Here is a 22,635-nt window from a genome sequence, read left to right as displayed (position 1 = left end):
AGACACCACTACTCCAGTGATCTCCACTACCTTTATGGGTCCAGTGCTGAACAGCTGGCCTGATACATTGTGAACAAAGGAGGTCTGCCGTTCAGCACTTTGCATTTTCTGAATGGATGAAGTAGAGTGTGTGATGTCACTGCCCTGCCTCTCCACGTCATCCAATCAGAGAAGGATTTGCATTCATTTAGGAAATGAAAAGCATTCTCTGAATGGCGCCTGTGCTGAGCAGCCAACCTTCTGTGTTCACAATGCGTCAGGCTGGCTGCTCAGCACGGGACCCAGAAGCTAGTGGAGATCAGTGGAGCAGCAGTGTAAGTAGATATTGTATAGACAGGGCCTCTAAATTTCCTAAAATGAATAGGATATTTACTGGCATACAAGTTTCAGAAGAAACCCTAAACCTGACCTCCTATAGAGTATAATGTAATCGCAGTTCTCTGAGCTCTGCAATGGACCAATAATCCTCAGTATTGTCTTCTTCCAGGAGAAGCGTCTGTTCTGGCTTTGTTTGATGTCACTGTGGGGAAGAAGGTCACCCAGGTGGCGGGGTGCAGAGTTCAAAAAGGCGCCCTAGAAAAAAAACTGAAATTTAAACTAAAGCGTAAAAACAATGTTATATGGACAGGTAAGTGCCGAGTCTTCTAGTATTCTAAAAGTGTATTTCCACTTTTGGTATAGAAATTGGGATAATGCCTACTTTATATTTGTTTATAAATCCCCATTCATATAGCATAAAATTAAAAATATTTTAAAATTGCTGTTTTTACCTTTTTTAGATGCTCTTTTAGGATAACCCCCAGCACTGAAAAATCCTGCTTAGTCCTTTATTTTCAGGGATCCCCTCTCACTTCCTGTTTGGCTATGGGACAGGAAGTGAAGGGAAATCTCCCCGATGGGACATAGATGTCAAAAAAAAAAAAATCTGACGGGTTATAGCTCCCTTGTTCTATCCAAAATGAGAAAAAATTGCACGGTCGCGCAATGCTGTACCTAAACAAATTTGACGTCCTTTTTTTTCCCACAAACAGAGCTTTCTTTTGGTGGTATTTGATCACCTGTGCAATTTTTACTTTTTGCGCTATAAACAAAAAAGAGCGTCAATTTTGCAAAAATAACAATATTTTTCACATTTTTTTATATGAAATCCCCCCCCCCCAAAAAAAAAGTAAAAATCAAAATTTTTTAACATTTTGGGCCAATTTTTTTTTTTTACCATATGTTTGGTAAAAAAAATCGCAAAAAGCGTATTTTGATTGGTTTGCGCAAAAGTTATTGCGTTTACTAACAAAGGGAAAGATTTTTGTCATTTTTGTTGTTTTTTTTTTTTTTTAACGCGTAATGGCGGCGATCTGCATTTTTTTTTTTTTTTTTTTTTTTTTTGCGGGACTGCGACATTGCGGCGGACAGATCGGACCCTTGACTGACATTTTTGACACTTTTTTTGTGGTTACCAGTGACATTACTGCAGTAATCAGTGCTATACATATGCACTGTTACTGTAAAATTACACTGGCAGTGAAGGGGTTAACTCTTTTTTGAGAGGGAGGGGTTGTGTGTGTCCCTAGGGGCGTGATTCTAACTGTGATTGGCTGTGGCTTGAGGTGTAGGCAGGGCCGCTGATAGGGGGAGACCACCAGCCCTCTTGTAGGCGGCCCGAGCACACAGGGGGGCCCACACAGAGAGGGGGATTAGTGATGGACAACAAATACAGAAATCCTCCTCCAGCACCTGAATCTGATCTGTCCCTCTCCCTGCTATCAGCTTTTATCTGTTGAGAAAGAGACAGTCGTCCCTCACTAATCCCCCTCCTTTGTGTGGGCCCCCCTCCCAGCACTTATCTCTGCTCAGGAGTTTATTTGTAAATTGTAACTTTGTTTCTCTCTCTCTGTCTCTCTGATCACTGAGCTCCAACTGCCCAGCCTGTATATTTTTCTCATCTTCTTTTTTTTTTAACATAGTTTTTTTTGTTAGATTTAGCAGGAATTATGCGAGTTATGTTATATTTGTGTCTGATAATAGTGATTTTGTTGGAATTTTAGCTAAATATATCTTTAATATTTTCTTGGGGGGGGGGGGGGCCCTGCCATGTAGTCTGTACGGGGCCCCGCGATTTCTAACAGCAGCCCCGGGTGTAGGAACAGTGATCAACGGTCCTACATAGTAGAACCGTATGATCACTATTCTTACACAGGGGAGAATGACAGGCAGCTTGTTTACATCAGCCGCCTGCCTTTCTCCCTCTCCACCGAAGATCGCCGAGTGACCGGCGGACATCGGGTCCACCGGTCACACGCGCGCGGGTTTCCGTGACCACGTGGGAGCGTGCCTCCGGCGGCGCGCGCTCGCTCCCTAGACCCTCACAGGCTAGCGACGTAGACCTACGTCACTCTGCCTGTGAGGGGCTGACTGCCGACGTAAATAGTCGTGCGGCAGTCGGCAAGTGGTTAAACATGAATATTGCTTTTTAATGGTGAGTGGCTGTACCCCCCCCCCCCCCTTTCTTCTTGCTTAAGTAATGAAGTACTGCATACATAGTTTAGAAGGTTGGAAAAAAAGACACAGATCCATCCAGTTCAACCTATGTGTGTGATTTTTATTCTCCAACAATTCCCATAGCCCTGTATATTCTGCTTCCTAAAGAAGACAACTAAAAAATGTTAGAAGTTGTTGGCGCTCTCGGCTAGTACCACTTCCTGAGGTGGGGAGTTTTATATTTTTTTTTTTACTGCTGTAACAGTAAAGAACCCTTTCCTCAATCTAAGTTTAAAGAGTATGTAAACCCAACATTTCATATTCCTGATAGGTGCCTGCTGTACCATGTACTTGTACGAAAATGTATCCTGTTCTCTTTTGGCGCTTTTCCACTGCATGGAACCGAACGTTTCGGCTCGCTTTTTCGCTTTTCCACTGCATCGTACCGCATGGTACGGTGTTGGAACGGTTCGGTACGGTACGGCGGCGCTTTTACACTACATGGAACCGAACAGTACAGCTTGCTTAAACAGTACCACCTCGGTTGTGGTTCCAAGAGGGCCGTACCGATACCATATCCCACAATCTTTTGCATGCAGCCTTGATTGTTTGTCACTACTAGCCACTGATTGGTCAGAGAATCGTTGTTATCCCACTCACTTACTACTTTAGTGGAAAGGCAAACCGTACTGTACCATGCAATTGAAAACCGAGCCAAGCAGGGCCAAGCAAGGCTGAGTGGAGCAGAGCCGGTACTTGCAGTGGAAAAGTGCCATTTGTATTGCCTCCTTTTGTGTGTTGCTGCCAGTCCCTCTGCTTTCCTATTGAAAACAGGAAAGCACAGCGTGGTCAGTTCTTTAGCTGTGCTGGGAACTCAGTGTACCCTCCTCCAATGATTAGACTTTTGCTTGCTGACACCCCATCCCCCTTCACAGCCATTCACTGGAAGATCAGTGTATTGCTGTTTCTCCTCCCCAGCCCTTATGCAGCTTTCAAAAGAAGGTATGTGATCACTTATAAAGGGAAAAAAGTGTTATATAATTGTGTTTTATAGAATTTTTTTTTTATATCTATACACAAATGTTTTGCCCTTTATTTCTATTTTAAACTAAATCAGTTGATTTATAAGTTGAGGGTTTACAATCACTTGAAGCCTCCTTTCTTCCAACTTCAGATTGTGACTGTGTGTTCTCTATAGGGACCTTAGAGTAAAAAATGTATTATGGTTACTGGAGTCACTTTTGATATATTTGTTCATTGTAATGATACATCCCCCCCAGCTCATTGACAGACGCAGAATCCATATCTTGATATCCGTAGGGTTATACTGCCCCCTACAGGAGTAGGACACTAGGCAGGAAAAAAGTTCTGGCCACACCGATGGGCAGTCCCAGGGGGTATATCCTCTCTCTCCCTGCATAGGATGTCAGTTTTTTTTTCTGCCTAGTCAGGAGTAAGGACCTAAGTTCCTTGCTGGGATCTCTGGTCCTGGCAAGCTTTTTTAGATATTCCTTTTTTTTTTTTAGCTACTTTTTTCTCCAGTTGTTCCTGTGAGATCTACAAGCAATTATGCCGGATCTGGGCGACGGGCTGGATGCTGAGATCCAGTGTTCATCCCAGCCGGCCTATGAGCGCGTGCAGGCCCTAGCTCCGCGCTGGGTCGGCCGCGACATAGTCCTACTGGACGGGGACTGGCCCGCGAGTTAAACGACTCGCCAGGTCACATACTACCGGTCTGTGACCAAGTCGCAGCGTTCACCCCCCCACTACGGCAGCGAGGGGTTTCTGTCAGGAGTCAGCGCCCGCCTGTTCCGGTATGGTGAGTAAATGTTCCCCCTTTTCCTCATGTCGGGTTCTGGGGTGGACGCGGGCCCCTCCCTGGGACGGTCGGGGTCTCTGTCGCTACTGGGGATATGTGGGGAGGCTGGATCTGCATGCAGGCCGCTGAGGGGGTGGGGGGGTCCCGCCGGTGTGGACGGCTGTTGTGCAGGGTAGGTTCCTACCTGACTCCCCAGGGCCCATCTGCCGGTCGATCATCTGTCAGTCAGGAGGGTGCTCCCCGGGGGCCCCCTTTGCTGCCGCGCGGGGCCGCCATTTTCTTGTAGCCTCCATGTGCTTCACATGTTGGTGGCCATCTTGGTACACCCAGCTCATTTTTTTCCTCAGAGCTGGGCTTCTGTGGGATTTCCTCGAGGCGTGTGAGGGGGTGGAGCCCCTCCCTAGACCCGGCACATCACTCTGCAGGCCTTCCTTTTGTGAGGACAAGCACTGCTGAGTCATCCTGGGACTTATTGTGCATTCTGTGGGTGGTAAGCCTTTGGGGGTCTTTTTCTCCCTCTCTGCGGGGGTTTTTAGACACGCTGCCTGGCCACTGGGGGGCGCTGTAGCGCTGGGAGACTTTTTTATATTACAAAAAAAAAATGTCATTTTTTTCCGTTTTGTCAAATTTTGCTAATGGGTTCTTTTGGTATCATTTGTCTCCACCTGATCCCCTCGTGGTGGCCGCAGGGCCCTCCGGTTCCCAGCTCACTATTGATGCACTTTCAGTGGTCCTGGAGTCATTTGTGTCCCAGGTGGGGGTGGCCTTTCAGGCGCGCGGTGCTAAACAACGACCTCTGCCTACCCCTGCCTCGTCTGCTGCCTCAGATTCGGAATCTGAACCGGTCTCGGCTGACGCGGGTCTCCCCTCTGGGGCTGCTGTCTTGCTCCCCGTCTCCTCTGATAGTGAGGATGACCTTTCTGCCTCCGCTGTTGCGCAAGATGAGGCGCTGGTGGACACGCTGATTGTGTCTGTCCGGGATACCCTAAAGCTGGAAGACGCAGCTGCGGCTGTGACTGTTACGCAGGTTGCCGTTGGCACTTGCAAGCCCTCCAGGTTTTTTCTTGTCCCGCATGCCTAACGCGGATGACTGAGGCGCTATCCATTTGAGGAGTCCCTCATTAAAAAAGTGGACGGTGCCGCTTACTGTCCTTTGGGTAGTCTGTGTCTTGCACTATGTTCTCCCTGGCATTGTCTGCCTTCAGACCAGTGTTTACCATTGCCCTGGTTTCCCAAACATTAACGGAATGGACCAGTTCCTACGCCGTGACCTGGAGGGGAGAAACCCCCCCCCCCCCTGCCATGTCGGAGTTACTGGACATGATGGTGCAGGGGCTGCAATTTGTTTGCGACGCCACACTGGATACTGCTCCAATGCTGGGGCATTTGTCATTTCGGCATTGGTCCTCCGGCGCATGCTGTGGCTGTAGTGCTGGTCGGCGGATCAGGCTTCTAAGAAAGCCTTGACTGGTCCCCCTTTTTAGGGGGATCACCTGTTTGGTGTTACCCTGGATGGTATTATCAAAGGTCTTGCTGGGGGCAAGAGCACCTTTCTCCCACAGGCTACCAAGGGTAAGGACCCTCGTCGCAGGTGGGGACCCTCCATTTCAGCTCCCAAGCTGTTTTTTCGTTCCTCTGGAGTGGTCGACAAGGCGAAGCCCTTCCGGGCCCCCTCAGGGGTTCCAAGTGACCCTGGTTTGGTAACGGGAAATAGAGTTCCTCCAGCCCTGGGGACGAGTCCCCTTCGGCATGAGGGTGCGCCCCCACCCATGTCAGGGGTGGGGGGGGACATCTTGCCGGCTCTCAGATCCGTGGCACTCCAGGATTCAAGACTAATGGGTCATGAGGTCGGGGTACAAGATCGAGTTTCAATCGGTTCAACCGGTGAGGTTATTCCCTTCCATTGTGAGGCTGTCCCCGGATTCCCTACAGGCTCTGTTGGGGGCTGTACAGGACTGGGTACAACTAGAGAACGTTTTTCTGGGTTTTTACTCACATCTGTTCACGGTGCCCAGAAATGGTGGCCTCCCTGCATCGGAGGACTTTTTGGCCTCCATTGACAACAAATGTGCCTACCTTCACATTCCCAATTGCGCAGGACACCGTTTTCTGCACTTTGCAGTGGGTGAGGACCATTATCTGTTTGTGGCGTTACCCTTTGGTCTCGCTTCTGCTCCCCGGGTCTTCTCAAAGGCTTTTGGCTCCGGTTCTGGCGCTGTTGCGGCAACGGGGGATATCGGTCCTGGGATACCTGGATGACCTCCTCCTCCGTGCGGAGTCTCCGCAGGTTCCGATGGCGAATTTGGAGATCACCATGACCTCTCTGGAAGAGTTCGGGTGGATTGTGTGCCTGCTGACGTCGTCCCTGGTCCTCTACAGGAGCCGGGACTATCTGGGCCTGGCTTTGGCCGAGTCCTTGGCCAAAGTGTTTCTCCCTGCGGAAAAACTCCAGAAAATTCAAACAGCGACTCAAACAGCGGCTGTTTCTGTCCACCAAATGATCGTTCCTTCGGACCTGCTGCAGCGTTCTGGGACTGATGGTGGCGTCTTTTGAGGCGGTTCCTTTTGCTCAGTTTCATACGAGGACCCTCCAAAAGGAGATCTTCACATATGGAACCGGAATTCCGATTCTCTGGACAATCGGTTCCGGCTGAGTGAGCGGACCTGGGGGTCCCTGCTATGGTGGCTTCGGTCTCCGTAGCTCAGTCGAGGGAAATCCTTTCTTCCGATCTATTGGATGATTGTCACACGGATGCCAGTCTATCCGTGTGGGGAAGGGGTTCTCGGCAGGTTATCTGGTCCCTGGAAGCATCCAGGTTGCCGATAAATTTATTGGAACTGAGAGCGATCAGGCTTTGCCTGGTTCACTGGACCAAGTATCTTGGGGGCTGTCCAGTGCAGGTTCAATCGGCCAATGCCACGGCCGTGGCTTATGTCACTCACCGAGGAGGCACCAAGAGTGTACTTGCGGCCTTGGAAGTGGCCGGCATCCTCGTTTGGCGGAACACTTGTTCCAGCTCTCTCCGCTGTTCACATTCCAGGCGTGGAAAATTGGCAGGGGGGTGGTCTCTTCGTCCGGAGGTGTTTCACCAGTTGTGCCTTCGTTGGGGCACCCCGGATGTGGATCTGTTGGCGTCCTGGCTCAACAGGAGGGTGCAGAGGTTTGTAGCCCGCTCCCGAGATCCTCTAGCAGACGCCACAGACGCGCTGGTTGTCCCGTGGGGGCAGTATGTTGAGAGCCAGGTGCTGAAGGACAGGGGATTGTCTGCTTCAGTTATGCCTACCCTGCTTACAGTGCGGAAAGCGACTTCTAGAATGCTCTCTCATCGTGCACGGAAGTCCTTATATTGCGTGGTGTAAGTACCTCGGGGTTCATCCACGTTCTTACTCGGTGGCTTGGGTCTTGACCTTCCTTCAACGGGGGGGGTTGAGCAGAAGCTGGCTTTGAGTACTATCAAGGGTCAGGTCGCGGCCTTGGCAATTTTCTCCCAGAAGCCACTGGCCACTCATTCCCTGGTGTCCCCTCTGTTTGAGTTGGGTTGGTATGATTTCTCTGACACTGCTTTGATACAAAACTGACATCCTATAGCAGGAAGTGAGAGGGTATACCCCCTGAGACTGCCCATAGGCGTAGCCAGAACTTTTTTTCTGCCTAGTGTCCTACTCCTGTAGGGGGCAGTATAACCCTACGGATATCAAGATATGAGTCTGCGTCTGTCAATGAGCTTAAGAGAAAAGGATTTTACGGTAAGTCAAAAATCCATTTTTTTTCAAATTTGACTGCAAAATATGGAAATACGCTTTAAATTCTGTTATTTCCCTGTGATGACGTTAGCTAAAATGAATGTTCCTCTGCAGGCTGCTTATCATCTCTGAAGCACCACAAGAACGACGTGCAGAGTGTGAAGACAGGGGTGGAGTGCGGTTTAAATCTGGATGACGGTGACATTGAAGTAGAAGTTGGAGATGAAATCATTTGCTTTGAGGAAAGGACGATACCGAGGAGAACATCATGGGATCCTGGGTTTTAATCAGTCCTTTCCTTTGGTAAATGCCTTTTTTTTTTGTTATAGACTGAACTGACATACAAAATGTAATAAACCTATTGGATACCAAGCATACGTTGCCTTGAAAAAAGTATTCATACCCCTTGAAATTTTCCACATTTTGTCATGTTACAACCAAAAACGTAAATGTATATTATTGGGATTTTATGTGATAGACCGACACAAAGTGGCACATAATTGGGAAGTGGAAGAAAAATGATAAATGGTTTTTACATTTTTTTTACAAATAAATATCTGGAAATTGTGGCGTGCATTTGTATTCACCCCCCTTTACTCTGACACCCCTAACTAAAATCTAGTGGAACCAATTGCCTTCAGAAGTCACCTAATTTCTAGATTGTAAGCTCTAACGAGCAGGGCCCTCTAGTTCCTCCTGTTTTGAATTGTATTGTAACTGTATTGTCTTCCCTCACATTGTAAAGCGCTGCGCAAACTGTTGGCGCTATATAAATCCCGTATAATAATAATAATAATAATAATTAGTAAATAGAGTCCACCTGTGTGTAATTTAATCTCAGTATAAATACAGCTATTCTGTGAAGCCCTCCGAGGTTTGTTAGAGAACCTTAGTGAACAAACAGCATTATGAAGGCCAAGGAACACACCAGACAGGTCAAAGATAAAGTTGTGGAGAAGTGTAAAGCAGGGTTAGGTTATAAAAAATTTCCCAAGCTTTGAACATCTCACGGAGCGCTGTTCAATCCATCATCTGAAAATGGAAAGAGTATGGCACAACTGCAAACCTACCAAGACATGGCCGTCCACCTAAACTGCCAGACCGGGCAAGGGGAGCATTAACCAGAGAAGCAACCAAGAGGCCCATGGTAACTCTGGAGGAGCTGCAGAGATCCGCAGCTCAGGTGGGAGAATCTGTCCACAGGACAACTATTAGTCGTGCACTCCACAAATCTGTCCTTTATGGAAGAGTGGCAAGAAGAAAGACATAAGAAGTCCTGTTTGCAGTTTGCGAGAAGCCATGTGGGGGACACAGCAAACATGTGGAAGAAGGTGCTCTGGTCAGAGATGAGACCAAAACTTAACTTTTTGGCCTAAAAGCAAAATGCTATGTGTGGCGGAAAACTATCACTGCACATCACACTGAACACACCATCCCCACTGTGAAACATGGTGGTGGCAGCATCATGTTGTGGGGATTCTTTTCTTCAGCAAAGACAGGGAAGCTGGTCAGGGTTGATGGAAAGATGGATGGAGCAAAATACAGGGCAATCTTAGAAGAAAACCTTTTAGAGTCTGCAAAAGACTTGAGACGGGGGTGGAGGTTCACCTTCTAGCAGGACAACGACCCTAAACATACAGCCAGAGCTACAATGGAATGGTTTAGATTAAAGCATATTCATGTGTTAGAATGGCCCAGTCAAAGTCCAGACTTAAATCCAATTGAGAATCTGTGGCAAGACTTGAAAATTGCTGTTCAGACGCTTTCCATCCAATCTGATAGAGCTGGAGATATTTTGCAAAGAAGAATGGGCAAAAATGTCCCTCTCTAGATGTGCAAAGCTGGTAGAGACATCCCCAAAAAGACTTGCAGCTGTAATTGCAGGGAAAGGGGGGTTCTACAAAGTATTGATTCAGGGGGGCTGAATACAAATGCACACCACACTTGTCAGATATTTGTAAAAAAAAAAATGTAAAACCATTTATCATTTTCCTTCCACTTCCCAATTATATGGCACTTTGTGTTGGTCTATCACATAAAATCCCAATAAAATACATTTACGTTTTTGGTTGTTACATGACAAAATGTGGAAAATTTCAAGGAGTATGAAAACTTTTTCAAGGCACTGTAGGTGTGCGCAGGGGGGGGGGGGTGCCAGGTGAGCCTGGGCACACCTTAATCATTATGTCGACTCCCCCTTCTGCCCGGGCTTCCCTCCATGTTGCGCGCCCCCCGCCCCTTCACCCCCCCCCCCCCATCCCTGCGTTGCTGCTGGCTTCCCTTCTCTTTCTTCGGCTGCTGCCGGGGATGTTTCAGGATAGAGAGTGGAGGAAAGGGCTAGTCAGTATGACTGTTTACTATGCTTCAAGTTGGGAATGAACAGGAAGCTGCTCAGCACAGAGCACTTCCCATTTATTCACTGTCCAGTGCAGCTGAGGCTGCAGAGAAAGGCGTGAGTTGTTGAACTTTGGGGTGCACACTAATGTAATAGGCTGCACACACCTATTCTCCCAAGCCATAGGAAGATGTGATGGCAATTGCTCTGCACAGCAGTCTTAGAAGCCCAGCACTAGGTGGTGATGCAAAGGACAATCCAGAGGATTTGATCTTGGGCAGTCAAACTCCCTCTACGATTACCTGGATGTCTACCTGAAATGGGAAACCAGAACCTAATTATTATATTTGCTAAAGACTCTGGTGGTGAGATCTTGGTATCAGAGTTCTTACAAGAAGGCTACACTGCTCCATCGTAACCCCTTTGCGCCTAAGGGTAAAAAAATCTAAATGCCTAAGCACAATTTTGCAACTTTAAATATCTCCTAAACCGTTTAGGAGATATTTACTGTACATGCAGCCAGTGACATCACTGGCACATGCGCTCTGAAGGAACGGCCGCCCGTGCCTTTCCTTCAGAGCCCTGTGCCATGAATGGTGGCTCCTGCGCGCTCGTGCGGGAGTGACGTCATTACGGCTGCTGCCAATCAGATAGCCGGAGGATGCAAACCTGGAAGGAAGACGGCTGAACATGTCGGCCATGTCACCGGTGAGCGGGGAGTGCTGCGGGGGCTTCGTTCTAAGATAAGTATTTCATAATGATATATGTCTCTGTCTTTCAGGTTTTTTTTTTTTTTTTTTTCTGAGGTTTACAACCTCTTTAAAGCAAATCCTATCAAAAAAAATATACTGACCATGGCCTTTGGCCCTGACCTTTGACTCATACTTGACCCAAACACTAACCCTGGCTATGACCTAGATCAAACCTTGATCTAGGTATTTTTTTTCTTTATTTTGTTTTACACACAGTTGTTTGTTTCTCTCTCTGGAAGAAGAGAGTTACAATATCTTTCCTCTCCATTCACAGAGAGAGAGAGAGAAACACAGGGGTGGGCTTTACAGTAACTGATCACTGTGATAGCCAATCAGAGGCTATCACGGCAATCAGGTGACCCAGAGTCGGAGTTCCGGGTCACGAACATTAATACGTGACACGGAGCTCGCGCTGAGATCTTGTCCTGCACAGCGCGCTCCCTGCGCAAAGACCGGTACGCAGATATGCGGCCGCATGGAAAAAAAAATCCCAGTCCAGTGAGGCTGCATATCTGCGTACTGTCGGCGTCAAGGGGCTACTACAAAATGGCTTTGCTGTAGTGGGAACTCATGATGGGGGTTGTCTGAAGATATGCAAAATTGTTGATTAAACATACTATCTTCCAGCAGGGGCCCAGGATCTACTGTATGGACTTTCCTATTAAAAAAGCTGTTGGATTATCGCAAACAGGCATGCATTATCAGTAGGTCCAGCCATCTTGCTGTAACTGCCCTAGGCGTCTAGCACATGGTGCATGGGGCTCTGCCATTAAGGTGCAGGCTGAGGGCACAGGTGTCTTGTCCAGCCCTGCTACAGGTGTTCTGTCAGAATAGCGAACCCATCAGATTAGGTAACGGAACAGACGTTCCGTCAGCTGCGCATACGTTCCACCGCTATCGGGTTTGCTAATGTGACAGAACACCTGCAGTCAGAAGATGGCAGCGGACATCTTACTACACCCATCTACTTCTTGAATTTCAGAGTAATTTTAGCAATAAAGTGAACATTTATAAAGAAATCTAGTATATTGACATCTGTGATGCTGTGTGGATGTTTAATTTTAAAAGCCTTAGGACCCTTTCACACTTGTGCGACTTGTCCTGCGATTCGGGACTGCAAAGTCGCACGACAAGTCGTACTCCATGATTTGCAACGAGTACCGTTCATATCTGTATGACTTCAAGTCGCAACAACTTCAAAGTAGTCCCTTCCACTACTTTGGGGCAATTTTAATGCGTATTGGGGTCCAAAGACCTAGGCATTGCTTCAAATCCAGTCCAAATCACGGTAAAATCGCAGCAAAATAGCGCAACTTTTAGGTTGCTCAAGTGTGAAAGGGGCCTAACGGTTTAGCGCTGAGTAGTGCAGGGTGTACCCACATGGCCTCCTCCGCTTTCCTACTGCTGGCGTCCAGCTTCGTTCAAAATGTAACATCAAAACAGCATCACAGATGTCAATATACTATAGTAATTTATATACACTGACTTTATTGCTAAAATTAGTGTGAAATTCAAGACGTAGCTGGGTGTAGTAAGATGTCCGCTGCCGCCTTCTGGCTGCAGGTGTTCTGTCATATTCGCAAACCTGCTAGCAGTGGAACCTGCATGCTCACTAGTGATCGACCAATATCGTTTTTTTCATTGCCGATACCGATATTTTGGTCATCGCATATCGGTATCGGCCGATATTTTCGGACATTTAAAAAAAAATTTTTTTTTACTTTTTTTTTTTTTCATACAGGTACTCATGTGGAGAGATCTGGGGGTATAAAATACCCCAGACCCCTCCTCTGCACTTAAAAGCATTCAAAACGCCAAGTTTGGCTGTTTTGAATGCTGTCATTTTTTTGAATTTGGCGCCGGGTACCTGGAAGTGATGTCATAACATCACTTCCGGGTTTTTACATGAAGACCCGATCAGAGGCGAATGCAGCTTTGATCGGGTCTTTGGCGGCCGTGCAGGTAGGTTGCCGGGTCTCCCGGTGGGACGGGAGACCTGGGCGAGCTGCGGGAGGGAGGGGACGTCCCCTCCCGCTTTTTTTAATGACAGCCGAGCAGCTTCTCAGCCACATCGATTGTCATTACAAGACAGCTGACCGTCGACTTTGGACGCCGGTACCGGGGTGATGCCTCTAGCTGCAGGCATCACTCCCCCGAAATACTGACAATATCGGTAACCTCAGGGGCCGATTCTGATATATCGGGGAAAGTGCATATTGGCCCCTGATATATAGGTGTTGCCGATAATTGGTCGATCCCTAATGCACACCTGACGGAATGTCTCTTCTGTTACCTAATCTGATGGGTTTGTTATTCTGGGAAACAACAACAAAGAACAACAAAAAAAGGGGTGCACCGACCTAGTGCATTACCACTAAAAACATTTATTAAAATATTAAAAAGTATACATTATACTCACAAAGCAGGTGTGAATATACACACATCAACATGATATACATAAAATCTCCAAGGTAGCCAAGAAACCGCACGATGCTGAATGGTATGCAGTGTGCCGCATGAGGCTGCTGTGGCTAGGCTGATGCGTTTCAGGGGCGAGCCCCCTTCCTCAGAGCCAAAAAAGTTGCTGCTGAGGAAGGGGGCTCACCCCTGAAACGCGTCAGCCTAGCGAGTATAATGTATACTTTTTAATATTTTAATAAATGTTTCTCTTACGTCCTCCGACAGTCGCCGCCACTTCATAATCTTCACTAATGGGGTAATTGACCTTTGCTCCGCAGGAGTAGCTAGGCAACAAGATTTTTTTAATATCAAAGCTTTTAGCATATCCCACCCCTAGGGGGTGGTCCCCTCAGTCAATACCTCCCTGCTTCCAGCATTCTCAACTCAGTTTTCAATTGCCTAGCTTAGGAGTAGCTGGCTGATCCTGTGCTGGGGCTTTCAGTCTCAGCCTTCTATTCTCTTTTTGATTTTATTTTGAGTATTTATCTCGTTCTTTTACTGTTCTTTTTTCAGCATTAGTTTAGTTTCTTCGGATGAAGATGATCATGCGTAGCTGGGTCTCGGACTGGCCACCCTGGATCCCAGGGCTCAGGGCCAGGGGTTCCCCAGCCTGCCATTGAGCGTTCAGCTCAGGTTTCCCTGACATATTGAACGACCCATCCCTGTTCGCTGCAGGGATGCTGCCTGTGAGGTGGCTACCTCGCCGGACGCCATTTGCGGTTTCGCACCGCAGTTCCACTGCGTCCTGGCGGCGACACTCCCTGTCCTCCGTACAGCGGTTTGGTCGCTGGAGAAGGCTCCCCACGCAATCCGGAATGGTAAGTGCACTTCTATGTGGGGACCTGTCTGTTTTGGGTGTCAGTCTGTGACTGTGTGACCCGCATGTCTGTGTAAGTGCTGAGCTCCCTGTCAGATTCCTGTGTGGAATAGCTGCCTTTCTATGGGCTGCGGGGGGGGGGGCTCTCCCGCTCTGCTATGTGTACTGTATGGGCAGACTGGGCTCAGACATGCTGTGCGGCGACCGCTAATGCGGCCCGCCATTTTTTTCGGCAAACCATGGTGACCGGCCCTGTGTGGTACAGCGCGGTGTTTTGGCGCCAAACGCCGCCATTTTTGGCGGCGATCGCTCATACAGCCACATGTCGGCGCCATTTTCTCATTGCCTACAATGCCTCAGCCGAGCGGCCATGTTTGTGAAGCCTGCATAGGCTTTATAGGGCGGTCAGTCATTGCATCACTTCCTTTTGCTCTGGAACAGCGATCGGTGGCAGCAGCCTGTGTGGTCTCTCCAGGTTTTTTATCTTCCTTATCCTGTATTTCCTTGCTCAGTGTTCCTTATCATACATACAGTAGTGTGCGGTGGGCTGCGCTCGCTGCGGTCTTAAAGGGGCAGTCCTTCATTTCAATTATTGCTGGGGCATGGATTCTCAGGATTGCAAGTTTCCTCCCACCTTGGTGGGGGGCCAAGGGGCTGCTGCATCCCCCAAGGGGGCTGATCTGGCTGCTATTGTGGCGAATTTGGCTTCTCAGGTGCAGATGCTTATGGCTGATCGATCCGCAAAACGGCCCAGATTGTCTATTTCCTCTGATTCAGAGGGCGATGGGGCTGCTATGGCTGGAGTGCCCTTCTCAGGGTCTCGTTCATCTCTGGACCTTGTGGGGTCTGAGGGGGAGGCTGAAGTAGGAGTTGATACTTCTCCCCTGGCTCGTTTGAAGAGCTTGCACTCATGGATGAGTTGATTACTTCTATTAAGGAAACTCTGCATCTGCAGGATGAACCATGTCCTCCTGCTTTGATGTCCTCTTATGGGACAAAAAGGAAACGCAAATCAGCGCAGGTTTTTCCCTGCCCTGTGGAATTTCAGCGCGCTGTTGATGAGCAATGGCACAATTTAAAAAAGCCCTTTACTGTGCCAAGTAGGTTCAAGCTGCGTTATCCATTTACACCCATCACTGATGAGCGTTGGTGTGTGCCGCCTCAGGTGGATCACGCGGTGGCAGTTTTGAATAAATCTACTGCGATTCCTGCTGAGGATACCCCGGTGTTCCGGGACCCTACGGACAGGAGATTGGAGTCTCTGGCCCGTCATACGGTTGCTGGTTCTATGCTGAAGCCTATTTTTGCTTCCATTATGGCAGCCCAAGCTATTGCGGATTGGACGCAGGTGCTCAGGCGCACCCTGGTGGCTGACTCTGCTCCGCCGACAACGTTGGCTATGGTAGATCAAATTCATCAGGGTGTCATGTATTTGTGCGATGCGGACTTGGATTTAGTCCCTTTGGCTGCACGTCTCTCCAGTGTAGCGGTGTTGAACCGTCGACTGATATGGCTGAAATGTTGGTCGGTTGACCAATCCTCTCGCAAGACTCTAGCTAATCTTCCCTACGCGGGATCTCGCCTTTTTGGCGAGTCTTTGGATACTCTGATAAAGGGAATTTCCGGGGGTAAGAGTACTCTCTTGCCCCAAACTCACAGGAATAAGTTTGTTCGCGGTAAGAAGAATACCTCGTTTAGGCCCTCTCAGGGGTCCTTTCGTGCCTTTCTGTCGCAATACAAGGGCAAGCCCTTCAAGGGTCAAGGCTCCCAGAAGAAGCCGTGGGCAGGTAAGCAGAAGTCCGGCCAGTCTGGGTCCGCTGCCCATACCAATTCGGCCTGAAGGGGCGCCCTCACCCGGTTCTGGGGTGGGGGGACGTTTGCTCGGTTTTCTTCAACCCTGGCTGGCCCGCATTCGGGACAGGTGGGTTCAGGAAATCGTTCGATCTGGATACAAGATCGAGTTTCTCTCTCGGCCGGCGAGCAGATTTTTTCCCTCAAATCTTCGGCTGTCTCCGGAGCGTTTGCAGGATCTGCACCTGGCGGTGCGGGACCTGCGGGCCCAGGGAGTGGTGGTTCCGGTGCCTCATCGGGACAGATTTCGGGGGTTCTACTCCAATCTGTTCACTGTGCCCAGAAAGGAGGGCAAGGTACGTCCGATTCTGGACTTGAAAGCTCTGAACCGCTTTGTGCGGGTTCGCAAGTTCCGCATGGAATCCCTGCGCTCAGTGGTGGCTGCCCTGAGTCAGGGGGAATTCATGACCTCCATCGATCTGAAGGATGCGTACCTTCACATCCCCATTTTCGAGGATCACCAGAGGTACCTTCGATTCGCCATTGCGGAGGATCATTACCAATTCGTGGCGTTACCCTTCGGTCTCGCTTCGGCTCCACGGGTTTTCACCAAGGTGCTTGCGCCGGTCCTGGCCTTATTGAGAGCCCAGGACGTCTCTGTCTTGGGATATCTGGACGATATCTTGCTTCGATCTGCGACCAGTCAGGGCCTGGTGAACGACCTGTCCACCACGATGCAGACTCTGCAGGAGTTTGGTTGGACGTGTGACAGGTCAAGACTCTGTCACGGTGAAAGTGGATGTTTAAAGGACACAGTGTGCACATTGGCTCGGTGCAATACTACAGCGCATAGATGTGCAGTGGAGAAGACTGCTGTTGCAGCTTTCTCCAGGTTTTGGTTTACCTGAAAGGGGCTCTGTAGTTTGGAGATTTCAAAGTGTCTTGGGTGGGATGGAATCTCCAACTCTGTGTCCATGTTTTATTAATGACCAGCAGGGTGTGTGCTCAGAGTCAGGTGCACACAGCCCTTATAATCAAGGTCTAGGAAGACATCAGGGCTCCCAGTTGGAGACTGTTTTCAGCCAGCAGACAGGTGGTCTGTTCGTGGGGAGTCAGGAGGACTCCGATACTCTCCGGGAGTCAGTGGCTGCAGGTGGCAGCCGGAGCACGTGTGTGTGCGTGCGTGAGATAGGAGACGGCCTGAGGACCAAGGCCACAGTGAAGCGGTTTGCTTCGAGGAGTCCATGGTCCGGGGACCAGCATAAAGTGCTGAGGAAGACTGCACGAGAGCGAGAGAGCCAGGTGGGCTAGTATTTTGTTTTGTACTTACTGGCGAAGAACCCCTGTGTGGGAAACTGTTATGGACTTTCCTTATTGTTTACGTTTGCCTTTTAATAAAAGTGGGCTGCCATGCCCTTAAAATGTATACCTGACTGCAGTGAATCACTGGAGAAATGCATCTACCGCTGAGCTGATTGTCCCCCATATCACAGACGATAAATTTTCCAAAATCAACGTTGTGTCCGTCGGTTCGTCTTTCCTACCTGGGGATGATCCTGGACTCTGCTCAAGCGATAACGGCTGTGCACATTCCGGGGGTGGAGAACTGGCAGGCGGACTATCTGAGTCGCCAGACCCTGGACCAGGGAGAATGGTCCCTTCACCCGGATGTCTTCCAGATGTTGTGCGCAAAGTGGGGTCTTCCGGATGTGGACCTGTTCGCGTCTCGTCTGAACAACAAGGTGGAAAGGTTCGTGGCAAGGACGCGCGATCCTCAGGCAGACGCCTCAGACGCGTTAGTGGCGCCCTGGCATCAGTATCGTCTGATGTATGCCTTTCCACCGCTTCAGCTGCTGTCCAGGCTGCTTCGCAGATTGGCCTCGGAACCGCACGCGGTGATTCTGGTGGCACCGGACTGGCCTCGCCGGTCTTGGTACGCAGACCTCGTAAATCTGGCAGTCGACGCTCCGTGGCGCCTGCCGCTTCGGGAAGACCTTCTGTCTCAAGGGCAGATCTTCCATCCTGCTTTACAGTCGCTGGCTTTAACAGCCTGGCTGTTAAAAGCCAGGTCCTGAAGGATAGGGGTCTCTCCCCTGAGGTCATTCCCACTTTGATCAAGGCTAGAAAAGCCTCTTCGGGAAAAATTTACTACCGTACTTGGAAAGCGTACTTTGCCTGGTGTGAGTCCAGGGGGTATTCCCCTCGCTCATACTCGGTGTCGAGAGTGTTGGCTTTCCTCCAAACTGGAGTGGACCAGCGTTTGGCGCTGGCCACAATTAAGGGTCAGATTTCTGCGCTGGCCGTTCTTTTTCAACGCCCTGTGGCGTCTAATTCATTGGTTAGCACCTTTGTTCAGGGGGTGAGACATTTGGCCCCTCCTAGGAGGGATCCTTTGCCTCCATGGGACTTGAACTTGGTTCTGTCCGTGTTACAACAGGCTCCCTTTGAAAAGATCAGGCAGATCTCGCTGTCTCTGTTGTCCAAGAAAGTTGCCTTTTTGGTGGCGATCACTTCGGCTCGCAGGGTGTCGGAGCTGGCAGCTTTGTCCTGCAGCTCTCCCTACTTGGTGATTTACTTGGATAAGGTGGTCTTGCGACCTAACCCTTCCTTTCTTCCGAAGAGGATTTCGGAATTTCACCTGAATGAGGACATTGTCTTGCCTTCGCTTTGCGCAAAGCCTAAGCATCCGAAGGAGGTGGCTTTGCATGCCTTGGATGTTGTTCGGGCGATCAGGGTTTACCTGTCATCGACTAAGTCCTTTCGCAAGTCGGATTCCCTATTCGTCCTTCCAGAGGGACCTCGGAAGGGCATGGCGGCGTCGGCTGCTATCATCGCCAAATGGATCAGACAGACATTTGTGCAAGCCTATGCTTTGAGGGGGAAAGTTCCTCCTTTCCCTGTGAAGGCGCACTCTACCAGATCTCTGAGTACGTCTTGGGCCTATCGTCATCAGGCTTCTGTGGCCCAGGTGTGTAAGGCGGCGACTTGGTCGTCCGTTCACACCTTCTCCAAATTTTACAAAGTGGATGTTCAGGCATCGGCAGATGCTTCCTTTGGCCGTAAAGTTCTTAGTGCGGCAGTGCCTTAGGGTGCCTTGTTTGGGCCCTTGGCTGTTGGGGTGTTTTTACCCCTGGGTTACCTGTTCTTCCTGGGTTGTTGCTCCTGTTGAGCACGTTTTCCTGTTGCCAGGTTGGTTCTCTTACCTTGGTAAGGTTCCTTTCTCTGATGTGGGTACTGCGTTGCTTTAGGCGCGGCTGCGTTTTTTTCCCACCCCTCATGTCTACACTGCTCTGGGACGTCCCCATTAGTGAAGATTATGAAGTGGCGGCGAATGTCGGAGGACGTAAAAGAAAACGGAATTTTTGTAAAATCTTACCGTAAAATTCCTTTCTCTGAGTCCTTCGACAGTCGCCGCCCCTCTTTTGGGGTTGGTTTATGTACTCTACTGCTATGCTACTGAAACTGAGTTGAGAATGCTGGAAGCAGGGAGGTATTGACTGAGGGGACCACCCCCTAGGGGTGGGATATGCTAAAAGCTTTGATATTAACAAATCTTGTTGCCTAGCTACTCCTGCGGAGCAAAGGTCAATTACCCCATTAGTGAAGATTAATCCGATTAAGAAAATTCTGTTTTTTAGTGATAATGCACTAGGTCGGTGCGCCCCTTTTTTTTTGTTGTTGTTTCCCAGTTTGTTCCGGATACCCTTGATCCTGAAGGGGCAGCAAGACCATAAGCTTTATCCACTCAAGTCTGAAGTATCCCTCTTCCCTCTGTCATATTTTCACTCGAGCGCAGGAGAATTGTTCTACAACTGGGTTCGTTATTCTGACAGAACACTCGCACCCTGTCAAACTCAATGAGAATCTGACAGCTGGTGCTGGACAGTGCACCTAGTGGTATAAACCTTTAGAGTAGTATGCTTCCATGGATGAATGCCTGGCAAATATTTTTTTTAGGTAAACTAAAATTATTCTGTGTGGTTGAACTGCACCCGTACTGCAAGGGTTCATTAAACTAGCAGTCAGTCCTTGCAGTGCTGGTGCAGCTCCATGGCAAGGGAAGATTTTTAAATCTTCCTGAAGCTGGGGTTTAAAGCTGAAATCCAGGAATCTAGGCAGTTTGTAAAATGTGTTGGCATACTATGAGTTAAAGAGGAAGTAAACCCTCCTCGGCAAGTTGTACCTATAGGTAAGCCTATATTTAAGGCTTACCTATAGGTACTGTAAGTATCTCCTAAACATGCACCGTTTAGGAGATATTTACCTTAGATGCATCCAGTGACGTCACTGGCGCATGCGCTCTGAAGGACCGGCCGCTCGTGCCGTTCCTTCAGAGTTCCGTGCCGTGACTGTCGGCTCTAGCGCGCATGTGTGCGGGAGTGACGTCACCGCGGCTCCGGCCAATCAGATGGCCGGATGCCGCGATCCCGGAAGACGGGCGACTGAACATGTCGCCTATCATACAGGTGAGTGAGCGGCACAGCGGGGGCTCGTTGTAAGGTAAGTATTTCATAATGAGCTAGTATGCGATGCATACTAGCTCATTATGCGTTTCTCTTGCAGGTTTTAAAAAAAAAACTTTCAAACGAGTTTACAACCTCTTTAAGTTCACAAGGTGCAAGTCACCTCTTATCGCTTTAATTCATATCCAACAGTTTTATGGAGCTCCAGGAACACAGCTATTGCTACACTCCCAGAGCTCTGAAATTTACACATACAGCCTTTCTGCCCTTCCCTCCTCCTGCCCATTAACAGGAGCCTTTGTATCTTGTGAATGACTTCACATAGCACAAAGTGCTCTGTGATTGGGCAGGAGGGGAGAAGGGCGGGAACAGTGGCTGCATGCGACTCTGCAGCTGCTGAGGCTGGAACCAGAAGATGCAGCACTGAAGCGCCAGAAGTAAAGCAATAGCCTAACTCTCGGCACTACGTAAAAATGTGAATTGTGAATTAAAGAGAGAAGTCCACAAGGTGGCATGCACCAAACTGGACTTAATCACTACTAATCCAGCATCATAAGTGGCTGAATTCCTGCCTAATATAGCAGCTTAGATTTGTATTCTTAAGGTAACTTCAGTATTGAAAAATGATTCGCAGATGAACTATCGAATTCCATACTTTTCGGATCCTAGTCACCTGACTTCATTGGCCTGTTTTTTATTGGATCCCTTTCTTTTTTTTTTTTTTTTAGGTTAGTTACTAGGGGTGGGGCACCTAAAAAGGAGACCTCATTCCTTAAATGTATTTTGTTTTCAGCTGTTTTACTAACTGAAAGCACATTTTGTATTTTTACAGGAAATTTCTCGGCGAGTCCGTGGCAACAGCTCTGGCCAATCCTGAAGGTCTGGAGTTCATTGTGAATAATAAGAAAGGCTCTCCATTTGCTTCGTCCAAACAAAACATGGTACCGCGGGGGCTGTCACAGAGCAGGAGGACAGATCTAAAGTAACCAATCAGAAGCCAGTTTTCCTTGGCCAAGAAATTCAATGGAACGTGACCAGATGCTAAAATTTATGTCTGCACCTTCAGAGCCTCATAGACATCGCAAAAAAAGTTTTGAAAGACAAATGAATTTGTGTTGGATATCTTCATTTAAGTTCACTGTGTCTCCAAAGTAAAAAGAATTCCAGGCCTGTGCATATCATACACACATATACATTGCTCTGATACAGCCATGGCCAAAGGTTTTCAGAATGACACAAATATTAATTTTCACAATGTCTGCTGCCTCAGTGTTTTTAGATCTTTTTGTCAGATGTTACTATGATATACTGAAGTATAATTACAAGCATTTTATAGGTTTGAAAGGCTTTTGTTAACAATTACATGAAGTTTATGCAAAGAGTCAATATTTGCAGTGTTGACCCTTCTAGTTCAAGACTTCTGCAATTTGCCCTGCCATGCTGTCAGCTAACTTGTGAGCCACATCCTGACTGATGGCAGCCCATTCTTGCATAATCAATGCTTGGAGTTTGTCAGAATTTGTGGTGTTTTTTTTTTGTTCACCCGCCTCTTGAGGATGGACCACAAGTTCTCAATGGGATTAAGACCTGGGGAGTTTCCTGGCCATGGACCCAACAGGTTGATGTTTTGTTCCCCAAGCCACTTAGTTATCACTTTTGCCTTATGGCAAGGTGATCCATCATGCTGGAAAAGGCATGGTTTCTCACCAAACTGTTCTTGGATGGTGGGGAGAAGTTGCTCTGAGGATGTTTTTGTACCATTCGTCATGGCTGTGTTCTTTGGCAAAATTGTCAGTGAGCCCACACATGAATCGTATCAGGATGCTTTACTGTTGGCATGACACAGGACTGATGGTAGCATTCACCTTTTCTTCTCCGGACAAGGTTTTTTCCGGATGCCCCAAACAATCTGAAAGAGAAAATTACCTTTACCCCAGTCCACAGCAGTCCAATCCCTGTACCTTTTTCAGAATGGCAGT

At 48.5% G+C, this 22,635-nt stretch overlaps 1 protein-coding gene across 1 annotated transcript in view; it reads left to right on the top strand.

The window, feature by feature from the left end:
- MTIF2 (mitochondrial translational initiation factor 2) overlaps nucleotides 1-21,594 on the top strand; it is a 74,201-nt gene extending 52,607 nt beyond the window's left edge. The window contains exons 13-15 of the mRNA XM_082251729.1: nucleotides 488-628; nucleotides 8,153-8,341; nucleotides 21,489-21,594. Coding sequence (XP_082107855.1) covers nucleotides 488-628; nucleotides 8,153-8,325 — 314 coding nt within the window. The 3' untranslated portion in view covers nucleotides 8,326-8,341; nucleotides 21,489-21,594. The remainder of the gene's footprint in view (nucleotides 1-487; nucleotides 629-8,152; nucleotides 8,342-21,488) is intronic.
- The last annotated feature ends 1,041 nt before the right edge of the window (nucleotides 21,595-22,635 follow it).

This window comes from Pelophylax lessonae (assembly GCF_965119305.1).
Source record: "Pelophylax lessonae genome assembly, chromosome: 3".
Lineage (NCBI taxonomy): Eukaryota > Metazoa > Chordata > Amphibia > Anura > Ranidae > Pelophylax > Pelophylax lessonae.
This window is presented reverse-complemented; position numbering and strand designations above follow the sequence as displayed.